The sequence below is a fragment of the Atractosteus spatula genome, chromosome 5, assembly GCF_055471065.1.
Source record: "Atractosteus spatula isolate fAtrSpa1 chromosome 5, fAtrSpa1.hap1, whole genome shotgun sequence".
In the NCBI taxonomy this organism is placed as follows: domain Eukaryota; kingdom Metazoa; phylum Chordata; class Actinopteri; order Semionotiformes; family Lepisosteidae; genus Atractosteus; species Atractosteus spatula.
In genome coordinates, this window is record NC_142710.1 from 63,074,215 (window position 1) to 63,089,898 (window position 15,684).

The 15,684-nt window shown below is 37.1% G+C and overlaps 1 protein-coding gene across 2 annotated transcripts in view; it reads right to left on the reverse strand.

Moving 5' to 3' along the window:
- Window positions 1-15,684, reverse strand: part of phf2 (PHD finger protein 2) — a 37,854-nt gene that overhangs the window by 8,187 nt on the left and 13,983 nt on the right. For both annotated transcript variants that reach the window (XM_088917871.1, XM_088917872.1), the window contains exons 4-16: window positions 13,042-13,202; window positions 11,917-12,058; window positions 11,500-11,686; window positions 10,044-10,206; window positions 9,302-9,389; window positions 8,167-8,273; window positions 6,123-6,214; window positions 5,447-5,536; window positions 3,316-3,630; window positions 2,928-3,047; window positions 1,717-1,832; window positions 1,266-1,444; window positions 954-1,021 (exon numbers count right to left, since the gene is read on the reverse strand). In XM_088917871.1, coding sequence (XP_088773997.1) covers window positions 954-1,021; window positions 1,266-1,444; window positions 1,717-1,832; window positions 2,928-3,047; window positions 3,316-3,630; window positions 5,447-5,536; window positions 6,123-6,214; window positions 8,167-8,273; window positions 9,302-9,389; window positions 10,044-10,206; window positions 11,500-11,686; window positions 11,917-12,058; window positions 13,042-13,202 — 1,828 coding nt within the window. The remainder of the gene's footprint in view (window positions 1-953; window positions 1,022-1,265; window positions 1,445-1,716; window positions 1,833-2,927; window positions 3,048-3,315; window positions 3,631-5,446; window positions 5,537-6,122; window positions 6,215-8,166; window positions 8,274-9,301; window positions 9,390-10,043; window positions 10,207-11,499; window positions 11,687-11,916; window positions 12,059-13,041; window positions 13,203-15,684) is intronic.

Here is a 15,684-nt window from a genome sequence, read left to right on the forward strand (position 1 = left end):
GCCAGCACAGCTCTTCCCCTCTTCGAGTCCTCTGTATGACCTTGTAAAGACTGAATCAGAAACCTTAACATGTGGACTATTTACTTCCTGTTAGATAAATATTCATCCAATTAAAATCATATGAGGCTTTCCACTAAATAAACTGTTGATTGACTATGCTTGAGTGAAAAAAAAATGTAACATACCACAGTTAAGAGGCATCTTTGCAATATTTTTACTAACAGAAGAAGAAACAGGGAAATATTCCAAAATATACAATATACAGAATGAGTAACACTGAAAGGAAGGAAGTGATTTTTAGACTCTCTACAGCCAGTAACCTAAAATCACTGACCATCTAAAGAACTCAAGCTAAACCAGCTTCTCACTGGAACTGAGTTTTTACCGCAGCTATTCCCCTCATCAGTTCGTGGCAACTTTTGGCTGGATACTCAAGATTTTTTTTTTCTTCTTTTCTCCAACGACATTGTGTGTTGTTTTAAGCCTGTCGATTGCTGGGGGAATGAGCACATTCTCCCCATCTATCACAGGGCTGGCTTAAAATGAAGGGTTAGGATAAATGAACTTGGTTGATAATCAGGGAGGCGGGTGGGACATCCAGCCTAATTTAACCCTGGGACGGGCTCTTAAAAAAAGTGGCTTTTAAACCATGCACAAGGAACCTATTAAAAACCTAATGGTAGAGTTAATCCAGTCTTGTCAGTATTCATTTTCTGCTGCCTATCAGTGTTTTTCAAAGTTAAAAGAACTTTGCAATATATTTCCTAGCAATGATAATGTTTAGTTATGAGTATTAGAAACAATGGCTCAGGGTTCTTTAGCAAAGAGGTTCTGAAAGACACTGGTATGGGACACAATGGGACTGAAGCTCAGCTCTTGGCAGCCTGCATTTGAACTACAGGTATGCCACTTGATACAATGAAGGTCGAGAACCAAAAACAAGATTTACATACCTTGGGAACTGTAGGTAGAAGCTTTGGTTTTTTAGCCTGTTGACTGGGTTCTTTGACATTTGATATAACTGAAGAGGAAAGTACACAGAAGTTAAGAATTGTAAGCTATGCTGTTCATTAACAGATGTGGTATTATTCACAAATGTAGAGAATTCAAAAAGAGTTTATTCCAGCAGAAGAAAAATCAATTCTTTCCTAAAACTTGGATAAATGAGGATATGGATGTATATGTAGGATATACTGTAAATGATATGTACTGGATGATTTCAATATGTCAAAATCCATATTGATAAAAATAAAGGTGAAACTCACATGATAGGTCTCTTTTAGCTACATTCTTTTTTCTTCTGATTGGGAACTCATCGATTTTCAGTTCTCCTTCATCTGAGACATACTCATACTCATCTCTGACTGGTTTGGCTTTATCCTCTTTGAAGTTTTGCAATGATCCAAATACACTTGAATTCATCTGGGGTTTGAGCCCTTTAGAGCTATAAGGAAACCACATTAAAATAAACACTTAACTGATCTGGCCTCCTAAGAAGGCTAAGTCACATAACAAATTTTAAGTACATTTTATAAATAACTCATGGAAAATGTTTCAGGCAACAAAGAATGTCAGAGCAACACACATGATCTCTCGCAGATGTGATCCTGCTTTAAATCTCAAGCTAGCAATACCAAACATCTTTTGTATTAAAAAAACATCAACGGAAATTATGCACAAACAGAATTTAGATTGACAGAAAATTCAAAGATATACCTTAGCTTTTTATTTGAAAATGTAAAGGCGAATTTATTGTCTTTATTTCCTGATAGTGGGGTCTTTTCCAATTTTTGTTCTTCTTCCATTTTCAGCAAAGAATCGGGTTTGCTGTTCTGTATGATAAAGAAACAAAGATAATTATGAGCGAACACTGTGCACAAAATAACTAACGGTTGAAATTTTAAAAGGTAGCAGCATACAAGACAATTCTTGTAACAATAAATGTACTTTTAGAGAATAATTCATAACAGCGAGTCCAATCAAGGTGCACTAAAAAACCTGCTGTAAAACTACTTTCAGTGTATTTAACCATGGTTAACCATTGCATTTGGTTTATATGTTTAATAGTATTGAAAAAATTGTTATCATTCCAAATTTAAAAAATCTATAGATATTTGATGCTTACTATTCACAGCCGCCTTTGACAATTTTGTTGTGCAGTTAAATTATGTGCAAAAATTGAGCACTTTCACATGGTTTTGCGCTTGTATTTTAAGTAACAAAAGAAACAGCAAAATGTTTTTTCTTACAGTGTGAGAGAGGGCAATTTATGGTGCATGTTATATTTTACTCATTTATACTGTGATTCACTATGAAAGGTAAATTTAAAAAAAAAAACTTGTCTCTGATGACCTTTGTGAATGTTTGACTGAGGTTCTCATCCATCTGCTAACGTTTGAGATTCTGGTAAAAAACCTTGGACAAGGATACTTGGAGCAACTAAAAACATTCCAGAACACTTTGGCATATAATTTTCCATGAAACTAAATCCTTCTAATGTCTTCCGTTTCTTCAGAAGTATGCTCTCCTACACATTTGTTATTATTCAGTGATAATAACAAAACAACCTTTTTTATATGAGGAGCCATATGTAAATACTTATGTAGAGTGTAGTTAACAGAAAATAGTATAACAGTATTAGGTAAACACTAGCATAACAAGGTATTGGCAGATGTGAGGAGTTATGAGCAGAAGACTCCTTTGGATTTTATGACAGAGCTACAAATTGAATTCACCGATTTCTCTAATCTGAAAATTGTAAATCCACTGACTTAAATTTTTTTAAGTGTTACTCTCCAATGTTTCAAATTTGTACAATGTTTAAAATACATGTTGTATATGTGTAAAATGCGATTCTCTACAGTTAATATCATGCTACTTATATATATATGATATCCCCATGAATATTCCTCAATCATTTATTTTACCTTGTACTTCCATTTTGCTTCCGTTTTATTCTTGTTTTGCTCTCGGACTTCAAACTTATCGACATCGTTTTGCTTATTTAAGACGTCTTTCTCGGGCATGCCTATTACATTCTTTGAGGCCTGTTTGTAAAGAGAAACAACAACATCCCCACATGTTACAATTCCAGAAGCACTGGAACTTACTTTTCGACATTGTGATCAGCAGGTCTTATATAGTTTTTTTTACAGGACATGAAATAAATGTGCGCGGGTACCAAAAATGGCCTGCATTTTAATGTTTGCATTTAAAAAAGAAAAAATGTATCACGGGACCTTCTAGAAAACCTTCTAACTGTAGTTCCAATGAGCTACTTTACAGACATAAAAAAGACCAGCAGGTCACACCTACCTTCCCTTTCTTTGGCGTTTCCACTTTCATCAAGGTCTCCTTCGTGTGCGTCTCCAGGACATCCAAGCTAGGCGCTGTGGGTGGGGTCGGGCTCTCTTTCAATTTTTTCCCTTTCTTCTTTCCTCCTTCCTTCGCTTTGGGGGTCTTTGGGGGTCTGGGGGTCTTGTTGGTTTTGGGGGCCTTTTTCCTGGAGGGTTTCTCCCTGGGTGGAGTGGGAATGTGCACAGGAGAAACAGGCTCCTCTGGCTCCACAGGAAGAACCTCCTCTGCAGGTATGTTGGTGCTCTGCTCCAGCTTGATGGCTTTAGACACGTTCTGCAAGAAACAAAGTTTCGCATGGTAAATTACCAAAAAGCAGGAAGACAAGAAAGGTACCTTCTGTTCGACCGGCTGTCAAGATCCAATGATCGCTGATCAAGAGCAAAACACAACTGTGTCCAGTGATCGAATGCCCAGAGTAGACTAATACTCCGATCAATGAGTGCTAACTAAATCTAACAGTAGCACACTGAAGGATTGGCAGCCCTTGATTTGTTCGCACATCTCAATAGATTAAGCACAGGCTGTGCATGTCATTAAGTACAGCAAGGGGATACAGAAAATGTGAGGTGCACAAGACACAGAAAGAAATTGTTTGATCACAGTTCTCCATTGGAGTGTAATCATGCTTTTGATCAAACATTAGAGGGCAACCAAGAGCATTCCGAAAACCCCTCTAGGTTCTTTAAGCACTAATGATTATGACATACCTGCACAGTCCTTAATTCCTGGGTTTGTTACTGGTAAATCAAAGGAGCCAATCTTTGTGTGCAAATATACGTTACTACACACTATATGTAGAACCGGTGTGTCAGACTACACCAGCATTTATAGGATAGGGCACACCCAACGCATGCAGTAAAAAGAGTGGTCAACTCACTGGGCTGTGCCTGCTAGCTCTGTTCTTGGTGTTTTGTTGATCCACGTTGAGTGGTCCAGCAAACCACCTTGGAAGACAAATGATGCACACAGTATGGTGCTTTCTTTTAAAGGTGAACTCCACTTTCCTAGTATGATACAGAAAATATACATCCTGCTGCTGTTAGAACTGGCCAGTCAACAGCAAGGTGCAGATATACTGTAGCTTATGCTCTTTGTGACTGTATTTGTGATGTAACTTTCACAAAGGCACACCACACATTCCGGCCGCCTGCTTAAGACTTGTAGGCTGTGAGAAAGATGTCTTCCTACGTGTACTGTAACGCACTAACAGGGCCTAAAGAAGCATGACTTTGACTCTGATGTCAAGGAAAGAGATATACATTATTCTTGATCATCCTTGTGGCTTCATAAAGCCTGAATATGATCAAATGAGGAATTATTTACATTGTTTTGGTATTTTATTTAAATTTCTGCAAATTTATCTTAAGTCTATATTTTTTCAGAATATCCCTGAACTTTCAAGGTATCTCTGAGGTGATGGAAGCAGAAAGAAGCCCAACAGTGATACTGCAGACATCGGGGTTCGGATTCTCACCCAAGAAAAATAAAGTGTTTTTTTTTTTATGAAGCAGTATTTCTTCATTTGTCATAAACTAAATATTTTAGCGATATTTGGATAGCGCCAGCTCTGTAAACAGCCTTACAATTTTTCCACGCTACCTTTGTATTAACAAATTGAAGGTATTTGATCTGCATTCAAGTACTGGAAGAGATCAAATGTGGCAGGCAAGGCAAAGGCCAAAAACCACAATAAACAGAATGTAATTAGGCAGAAACCTGAAACAAGATTCTTTACTGTATTCTCCTCAGTACAATACTAGGAAAGTGGTATGCTTTTTTTTTCTATTACAGTTTTAGATACTTCTCTAATGCAGGTCACACGTCTTAAACATACTGTAATAATAGAATACACTTGTTCTAGGATAAAAAAACTACAAACCCTATTTGGGAGGCTTTTTTATTAATGTATAAATTGACTTTGACATGCCAAAGTCTATTTTTAATGAATCAAACACTTGGTAATATTCAGCCCACTTCAAAACATCTGCTCTGTGAATTAGGGCAGTGTTATCTCTGGGCTTTGGACACTCTGATTGAACAAAAGCATGAACTGGGAGGAGAAACTGTGGACTATGAAATGAAATCCCACCTCTGAAATTCTTATCTCTTTGGCAAGGTCCTTTATGAGTTGTGCTGGCTTCATATTTTCTGGTAGTTCATCCTCATGTTCAAGAAGGGCCTGTTGTTATATAAATCAAAATAAAAAAGCAAAGGTTAACTGGTAGGAACACCAGGACAGCTAATTACTGAAAAAGTGGAAACTGTGTAACTATTTTAGGCTCGGCAATTGATAATATCATAACAATTTTTAAGTGTGATACTTTTTCATCTCTTAACACAACAGCTATGACCATTAGTATGACTTGCCCAGAGATGAAAATAATGACATCAGGTGATGTCATCTAACATCTAACAGTAGCAAAAGAAGTCATGTATGACCTCACTGCACGCCAGGTGGTATACTGTATATGTACATCACTAATTTACAGCCTGAACACTTGATTCTTGCAAGTTATTTCATGTTAGATTACAATGGGCATCTTGGCTATGTAAACTAATGGCTATAAAAACTCTTAAAAAGAGAAAGTTACTTAATGAAATACTTCGGGGGGGGGGGGTATAACCTCATTTTACTTTTACTTTTAAGAGTACAAATCTGAAAGCAGGTCAGGAACAAGAGAGTAGAGGCTACTCTGAAGGACTGTTTCACTTTGTTTATCTGTGTCTGTGGAAAGAGGAATTTAGAGTTACAAAATATCAATTACCTGTTTTCTTGTCCATGATCTAAAAGCTCCATTGAGGATTTTGGCACCATGTACTAAGTAAGGAGCGGGCTGCTTTCCAGCTTTGTGTAAACCTGCAGAAAAGATTTCAACACGTCACCTAATGCTTCCAAAGATCAAACTATCCTGAATAACAGCACAGTGATCTTTTATATATGTTCCAAAAAGTTCAAGGTTTTAGATTCAATTAGTCATGAAATGACATGTGATCTTTTAAAGACCTGAGGGTTAAACTATTGAACGATTAAACATCAGAGCATAATCCTAACCTTTGCCAATGAAATATATCCTCTGGGAACTATGAGGAAGCTTTTGCATGTATGAATGCTGGAAGTTATTTGCCTGAAACCTAAATTAGTTGGAATAAGAATGTTTTTACTCAGCCCTAAACAGTCAAACATACTGTATTGTCTTCTGCACTTTGAAATAATTGTTACGATAAGTTCATTCATGAAGATCGTAGCAAGGCCGTATATCACTTAGATAACTAATGGGAGTATTTTGCTATTGGAAAGAGCTTCATGCAAACAGGAGTAAATAGCTAAAGTTTCTGTAAAGATGAATAAGTAAAAAAAGTGTTGAGAAATAAGCAAACCTCATACTGTATTTCAGTGAAGGATAAAAAAAACTGAAATCTTATACAAAACAAATTTGAGCAATGGAGGGGAAATTTCTGTAACATTTAGGAGTATGATTAAACTGGGACACAAAGAATACACATACAAGCCAAATCTGAAAACCAAATGTTAATGAAGTCATATGCACCACATATAGTTTGCCCTAATTATGATTAAACCAAAGTGAGCATGTAGTACCTAGAATAGATATATTCTGCACTGCAGTAAAATTAAGACCCTGGAGAAAGACTAACTTAAAGCTTAGATTAAAAACTTCAGATTTAGATCCATAAACCAGTCGGTCCTGCTCGTGGTCCAGCTAGACTTTAATCAGAGCAGAGACAAGAACCTTATCCCTAAGAACCACAGAAGAGTGTTGCGAGCAGAGATGTGGAGGGCATATTAAGGCCTCCTAATTAGGCAACTGATTGATCCACTTAAGGCTTTCTAGGATTGCGGTTGCAGACCGCTTGGCTAGCAGAAAATACCCTAACCATGTGTCAGACTACAGCAGACACTGAAAGGAGATGCAGATTTTTAAGATACTGTATATTAAGATGAGGTTTAAGGACACTGCAAACAATACTGTATTTGTTTTTCAAGAAAGCACAGATGATAGAAAAATGAAGTCAATAAAAAGGATAAAAGTCATTTTAGGTATCTTCTAAAATGTAAGAGGAAAATAGGGCATCCCTTTAGCTTTGTCTGTGCGAGAATTAAAGTAATTTAATGAAATCAAACAAACACATACCAAAAACATATACTTAGCCGACACTAAACAGAAACAATGACCTTGTTTCGAGTGACAAGGGTAAAAAAGGGCTTAATATCCATCTATAATGGAGCAAGTGATTTTAGCTTCAGCTAAGTCTTTTAAGACTAATCACCTGTGTATTTAGTGATGCAACAATTTAATGACCGTGATAATATTTGAAAATCAGAGGCCAGCTTTACATCCATTCTGGAGGCTCAAGCCAGGAATGGCAGACTGGAACGATGATCAGGAAGTTACAGTTATGCAGCCGAGCAGGAAAATCCTATATTTCTTTCCAGTTCTTGTTTATTGGAAACATGTCCAGCAAAGATTATGAGCATGTAAATTAAAAGTAAATTGCCATCATTAAGAACCTTCGGGGATGATTCATTGCATATGTGCATTATCAGAAAGTCTTGGTAAGGGCAGTGGCCCATCCCAGGACCAGGAGCTGCCCACTCTGGATGAGACATGTGTCTTTGATAGCTGGGAAGAAACCCACAAAGACACAGGAAGAACATGCAAACTCTACACTCTAAAATTCAACTCAGAACCCACGAACCACCATGTCATTGTCGCCAATGGTTCCTAAAAACCAGTCCATGTCACGGGTCTTTTCAGTGTAACAGCCAGCAATGCTTGGTCTCACATTTACCTTTAAATCTCTCCAGCAGATGCCTGCCCGCATACCAGCACGCAGTTTCAAAGTTTGGAAACGGAGTCAGGCTGCCAATTTTTAGTCGTTTTTCCACTTCATAAGCTCTGTGATGCAAAACAAATTGCTCTTTTAAAATAATGAGCTGCAGACATCAACTAATTGAAACAACACAAATAAATGTGCAATCAGCGATTTTAACAGCTACAGAAATAAATCATTTTAGATAATGCAGGCAAAATTTACAAGAAATGCAATTTCTTGTGTCTTTACAGAAATGTCCAAATGAATTTAATCGTGAAATGGGGAAGCTGTTTTTATACACTCCTGAGACTGGGCGATAGTGTGTGAATGGTTGATCATGTGGCCCAGTCTTAGGCTCTGCAGTCATTTGCTTTGCTCTGGTTCATCATCCCACAAACACGTGATTGGGACGGATACTGTGACTAGAAATGAAATCACAGCAGCTATTTCTGAACACAGCACTGTGTGGCAATCGTTTACATCTGTCGTCACTCAAAGCAAACACACCAATGAATAAAAACATTTTTTCATTACATTGAGAACATGTGAAACAGAAAGTGAAGAATTGTGAAAATTCTAAAAGTCATTTTTAGAATTAAAGTCATATATTTAAACACCCCAGGGTAAATAAATAACTCTAAAAAACTTAACCATCAGCACTGTATATTTGAATACTTTAACAGAATTTTATGAAAGGCATCGAACTTCAAATTACTTAATTTTCTACTTCCTCTCATATGTAAGCAGATGTTTGATAGAGTTTGTGAGAGGTCCCTGTTAAGCTTTTAAACTTGGAACAGGACAAGTTATTAATTTTTTATATCCTCCCAAATCACTGTGTTGCCAATACAGCTGTTCTGACAGGAAACAAAGTATGGATAGCAGGCAGGGGCAATGTTTAAGTTAGATTTCTTCTCTCAGACCCCTGACTTCATGCATGTTTTGGAATTACATAACTCACTGGCCCAATCAACAATCCACCATTGACAATAAACTGGAAATCCCAAAACACTATTTAAAGTTTACAAGACCTAGAATCGCAGTGCTGTATTTTGTATTATCTGAATGAGATTTATATTAAAAACACTGAGTAGAAACTTAAATATCAGACCTCATCTGCATTTCAATACTCAGGTTATGAAGAAAGTGACCAGAAAAGGCCAAGCAGTCCACTGGGGCCAACGTAGCAGAAATCCAGCCTGACAAGGACGAACAAGAATAAAAAAAGTTAAAAGAGAATTATTAAAGAACTTTTATCAGCTGAAGTCATTATTATTCATCAGCTTTTAACATGACATGATATAGTCATCATTTGAGAATCTGATGAAAATATATACTTTTAATTATTAAAAAGAAATTCCATATGAAAATCATTTTGCAAAATCAATTTGCACAACCCTGCCTAACGGGGAGTGAAACTTCATTTAAGCTATTTTTTGTGATTTGTGAAAGTTCCTCCAATAAGCAAACTTGTTAGCCTCAGCATGTCCCGAAAATGTGGCACGACTTTCATTTGAATAGTAGTGAAACTTGACATCTTTTCCAACAATAAGAGAAACATGTTGGAACACCCCATTTTATCATTATTCAATATACGTAAGACTGCAACCAAAAGCTCAATTTACATGTTTTTTGAGACCTGTCATTCATAAAGATACTAAAAAAAAACCAGCAAATAACAAACATTAAAATATATTTAGTGTAATGAGCAGTGATAGAGAAATTTGATACTGTTTTGCATTTTTAAACACTTTTGCACCCAGAGGTAAGATACTTTTAAAAGAAGAATTAGAACAAACTATCTAAAAGGCACATTCATATAAATAAATAATCCAATAAATCGCAAGCCTTACCTGAAGGAATAAATAGCGTCTGACCTTGTTTGAGTATGCACTTGTAACACTTGTCTACTTGATCGGCAAAAAACATTTCGCTGTGGTTCGAAGAGGACTGCCAGTGTTCGTACAAGGACATGTTGGCAGATGTGGGTTTGATCAGAAAGAATATTTTCTCCCCCTACACAGGACCACATGCACATAAAACAATGAAAACTAATCAACAAGACTAATGTTATTGTCTGACAAATTGGAGAGTTCATAAATTATGCCAAAACACATTAAACACATCAAGCAAAAGCATGATTTGGATGACTGGCACGTGCTGTTATACGATTTAGGACATGAGGCTGATGTAAGAAAATCCTAATTTGGACCAAGTCGGACTGCAGGAGGCCTTTTTGTGAGAGTATTACTTGGTCAGAGGCCAACACATAATATCTCATTAATCATAAAAGCCCTAAAGAAATACCTCACAGTAATGCATTTTAGGAAATGCTGAAACTTTTATAATGTTAATTTAAGCATGATGATGATGGATCCTGTTTGACAGCATACATTTTATTAATGTAAAGAAAAAGTGGATCATCAACTTAACATAAAGTAACCTTTGTCATCTAATAACATTTATGTCCCCAGTTCCTTCCTTGATCTGTTGTGATCTATATTAATCAAACAATCTTATATCCTTCACAGCTGAGTTATATAAATATCAACAAATAGCCATGAACCTTGGATTCACTTCTATAACATAATTTGTCAGTTTGGACTCAAATACATTCTTGAACAACTGCTTCCTTATGCGTGCTTGGTTTTTTTTAAGCAAACTAAAAACTACCTCTCTTTTGAAAACCTTGAGAAAAGCTTTAGCAGAGGTCAAATCGAATCATGAAGAAAGATCACTTCTGTAGGGTCCCAGGTAGCTCCACCAGTACTGCTGCTCATTCGGAGAGCAAGGCAAGCTCTCTAGCCCACATGTCGCCAGCCTGAGCCTATGTCACTAGCCAGCTGTGCTCAGTTCCAAAGGTGACAGCAACAGCAAAGTGGCAGCAGCAGTGGCATTTTCTGCCCTCATGACATTCAGCAAAACAGTGTGTTCTGGGACCTGCTGGGCACTGCAGGCTTGTACAGCCAACAGTGAGAAATGTGCCACTCCTCCGACTGGCACAGCCTCTCCTGTGAGGCACAGCTTCTGCCTGTCGTAACAGGAACAGCTCTAACAGGTGCAGCGCTTCAGAAGAACACATTCTACATGTCCTCATGCTCTCTCTGTATGGATACAGGACTCGCTGCTATAAAGCTGGGTCTTAGTCACCTGGTCATCCCAGTTTGGTTGTGTACATAATAATAAATAACCAGCAATTCCAAATTAAAAAACACAGCTTCCAGTGTGTCATATACGAACCCATGGTGCTCAGGAACTGGGGGTATCAATTCTAACCAGATATCAAATAATGGAAGCTCAGTTGCTTACTTTGAGCACGTGGTACCAAGCTGAAGATCCCCCTGAGTCTATGTGGAAGTCTGTGTAGCTGTCCTTCACACAGATCAAGCAGTATTTTGTCACTTTGGGTTTTCCCAACAGTGCATCATCTGGCCAGTAATTTTCCACCCAGGACAGTTTCCTGACAATCTGTGGACTTTCCACGATACTGGACATCCTTGGCAGATAACAAAAATAAATGAAGGGAATAGTCAGTCATTCTGTTATTTCATATTTCTAATCAAAAACTTGAATGTGGCTTAGAGCTTTTAAAGCAAGAAGTTTGATAGATTAATAAAAATTGCTATATCCTAGTAAAATGATTTGAACAATTCATCTGAAAAGTATGCTCTTGAAACCCCTTATCTTTTGTCAGGCAAAATTCTTTGAACATTTGTGGGTGCTCACCTTGTGTCTGAAAACTCCAGGTTTATCACGTTTAATACTCGTTTCCTGTTTGTGCTGTAGTAGTAATCAACAAATTCCTTGAGCTTCATCTTGCTGTCTGTCTGTTTGGTAACATCAATGACATCTACAGCTCTTTCTGGACCTAGGAAACGAAGTGTAAAATCAGGCAAAGACAAGTCCTGGAATTCAGGTCAGAAGGTTTCAGAATACCCCACAGTAAAAATTGCTTTAAAAATACCAGACATTTTATTTCTGAAGCAGAAAGTGAAACACAATTTTGTTAATTTATTTCACACCTTTTAACATTTATTTTAACTTTTAACATTTCACATATGATTACAAAAACTCCTTGACAGCAGTAAAAGTGACGCTAAACTTAGAACTACAAATTAATGCGAGCACATTAACAATGGAAACTAAAAAAAATTAAATCATACAATTTAAAAGCAATCAATTGTTTTCAAATGTGTCAAAGGAAAAAAACTGACTTTCTTTCAGTGGGTTTAAAGTTTTCGTTTTCTATAATATTTATAAATATAAGTTTTCAAAAAAAGTTTTAAAGTTTATTTATTTTTACAACACGTCTTGTTAATATATCTTTAAACATTTAGAGACAATGGTTCTGTGGCACAGCAAGGGGAAAACATTTTTAAATACTGAGCCATGCAAAGATAATGTGTATGATGCATGTACTGTATGAGCTGTGCTAAAGAAATGTTATTTTTGCAGCCAAAAAATACTGACAGACAGATGGCGCTGTTTTACACACAGAATGCATATAAAACTTTCCATTAAAGGCATTTTCCCAGTGCTGTACAGGATGGTTTGCTTCCATTAGAAACCCTTAGAATTTAACAGGAGCATTATACTGTCAATGTGTGGACACACTTTTGCTTTTTGTGTGCTTTTTATATATTGTAAAGCACAGTGAGATGACTGCTTTCAAAGGTGTTAAAATAAATGTTTATTATATTACATTTATTACAATATGAAGTAAAAAGGCAAGGAAATTAAACAGTTTGTGTTTTGTGTTTTTTTACAGAATATACCGGTAAATATTGCACTATTTATTTAACCCTTTGTATAAGGTAAAGTATTGATATTATACCAACGGAGGATACATACCAACATAGTTCTCTACATCACTGACGTAAAACGTCGGTGGAGGCACAGACATTCCAAGACCGTCTTTTTTTGGAACCAGTATAGGTTCTGTGAATCCGTTCTCCTCCAGATATTCTACCGTCAACTGACTTCCACTCAGTTTCGTGAGCACATCATCGGAACTACCGAAGAGACCACAATAAAGACGAATGTGAATGCAAAAAAAAAATTCACGTGCACCCCGAGTACTCTACGAAAACGTCATAGTCTGGATGCAAAAAAAAAAGTCAAGTCACAAAAATGTTGTCTGAATATCTTTGTATACAGTAACCTCCTTCTTGGAATAACAGCTTTTTTTAAAAAATCAAATTGAGTGTAATATGGCTTACTGCTTTCAGCTGAGATGATTTTTTTATTCAAGATAGTGATTTAATGAACACTTTAGCTCATACCAAAGACCGATTAAAAACAATGCCTTAGTAGTTTGCATCATGCCTTATGCCTGGTGTCTCCGTGTTACGAAATTTCTGTGCCTCTCTTTCCTTAAACTGGTGTGTGAGCACCATCTACTGACACTGTTATGAACTGTGGAGCCTGGGTTAACACTTTCTTTAGTTAAAATACCTATCAAACTGTTTAAAAACATTTTCCAGTTATCAACATTTACATTAATGATCATAATAATTCTTTGCATCAATAAACTGATTTCACACAAAGGATTCCTAAAAACTTTTTCATAGTGGAAGGGAGCAGCCTTATCTACACTCAAGTGCAGCTCTAATATGGTGACGATTGGCAGACGTTCCCTCCGCCCAGCGGATCAGGTGGAGCTGTAATAATTGCTTTTACAGATTATTTTAGGGGGGAGCTTTAGGGAGGCCATACTGTATATGCCCAGAATGTAATTTAGCCCGGACACTGGAGTTAAAACCACAAATAGCCAAGTTATACTATTATACTAGGTATAGGTAACTCTGCAGTCAACATTCAGACATGTTCTCTGAAACGCCACAGGCAGCCAAATGTATCAAAAAAGCCTTAAGACTAATAATAAATAAAATTGAAATAAATTTAACTGAAATATGGGGTCAGACTTTATTTAACTGATTTTAAGAATTTAAGGTTTAATAACTTCGTAAGTAAAACAACCTATAACTGGCGTTATAATGTTAAAGACTCTAATTATCTTGTCTGCTTACTGAGGTTATCACTGAAAATCCCTTTGCAGTGTTATTCAGGGAGTTGCCTAGCTTTCTGCCATTATCAGCTAAAACTGTGAGATCTCTGCTGCTGTTTTCTTAACATAAACATCTTTCAAATAAGTTCCTAAAAACTCATCATTTGAACTCTGAACATTCAGATCTGTGCTACAAGACACAGGAACCATGTTATTCATATTTAGACATCCGTTATTAAAGCAATTTGAAGCAAAAGCTAATTGCTAGGTATGTTGAACAAAGGAAGTGACATAATCCAAAACTAGCACAGCAGGCAGTAAGTCAGTGTGAAGGAACAGCTGCTCTGAGCCTGCAAGTCTCTAGGAGATAATTGGATATCACTTCCTTTTGCCCAGTCAATAAAATCCATACATTTCCAAATAGAAAAATCCATCCAGTTTCTAATCTCCTTATCCAGTGTGGGAGCCGGAGCCTATCCCAGCCAGCAATGGGTGCAAGGCAGGGCACACCCTGGACAGGAAGCCAGTCCATCGCAGAGCACACACTCACACCAGGAGCAGTTTTCCAAGAAGCCAGTTAACCTACCAGTAAGTCGTTGGACTTGGGGAGGAAACCAGTGCACCCAGTGGAAACCCACGTGAGCATGGGGAGAACATACAAACTCCAGGCACATACTGGAGCACTCCGTGAACTGAACCCAGACTTCCTGTACTGCAGGCCAATGCTAACCCCTGCGTCACCATGCCACCCCCAGTCTAAACAACTGTTTGATAACTAAATCAATCAATTTGGGAAGTTGTTGCTGTTGCACAGTGAAATCTAAACCAAGGTGGCAAACAATCTGACTAACATGCAAAATATGTACAAATTATTAAAGCTCCCAGCACAGAAACAATCCTGAGACAATGGGACAACATTACAATTTAAAAGAAACAGTATTTAAAAATTAGAAGCCTAATTACAGTATAGATAATCTCTAAATAAAGCTACATACAATCAATACAGTAAAATACCTTGACTGATTAAAATGATTGAAATCTGCATATTATGACCAGAAAGAGCAGAATATTAAGTGACTCAAAGTCAGAACCCACAAGCATGTCATAACCTTAACAATGTTTGTAACAGTAGTAAGTCTTTACTGGTATGAGCTCTGCTGGTGTGAGCCTGGCCAGTACCTGGATGGGAGACCTCCTGGGAAAACTAAGGTTGCTGCTGGAAGAGGTGTTAGTGGGACAAGTAGGGGGCGCTCACCCTCCAGTCTATGTGGATCCTAATCCCCCAGTATAGAGATGGGGACACTATCACTGTAAAAAAAGTGTTGTACTTCTGATGAGATGTTAAACAAAGGTCCTGACTCTCCCTGGTCATTAAAAATTCCAGGCATCTCTCGAAATAATTTATGCAAATTAAGGCACGATGAAAACAGCACAGCAGTTATAAAGCACTTTAGTCTCCAGATCAGATGTTTTTGACACGGGTATGA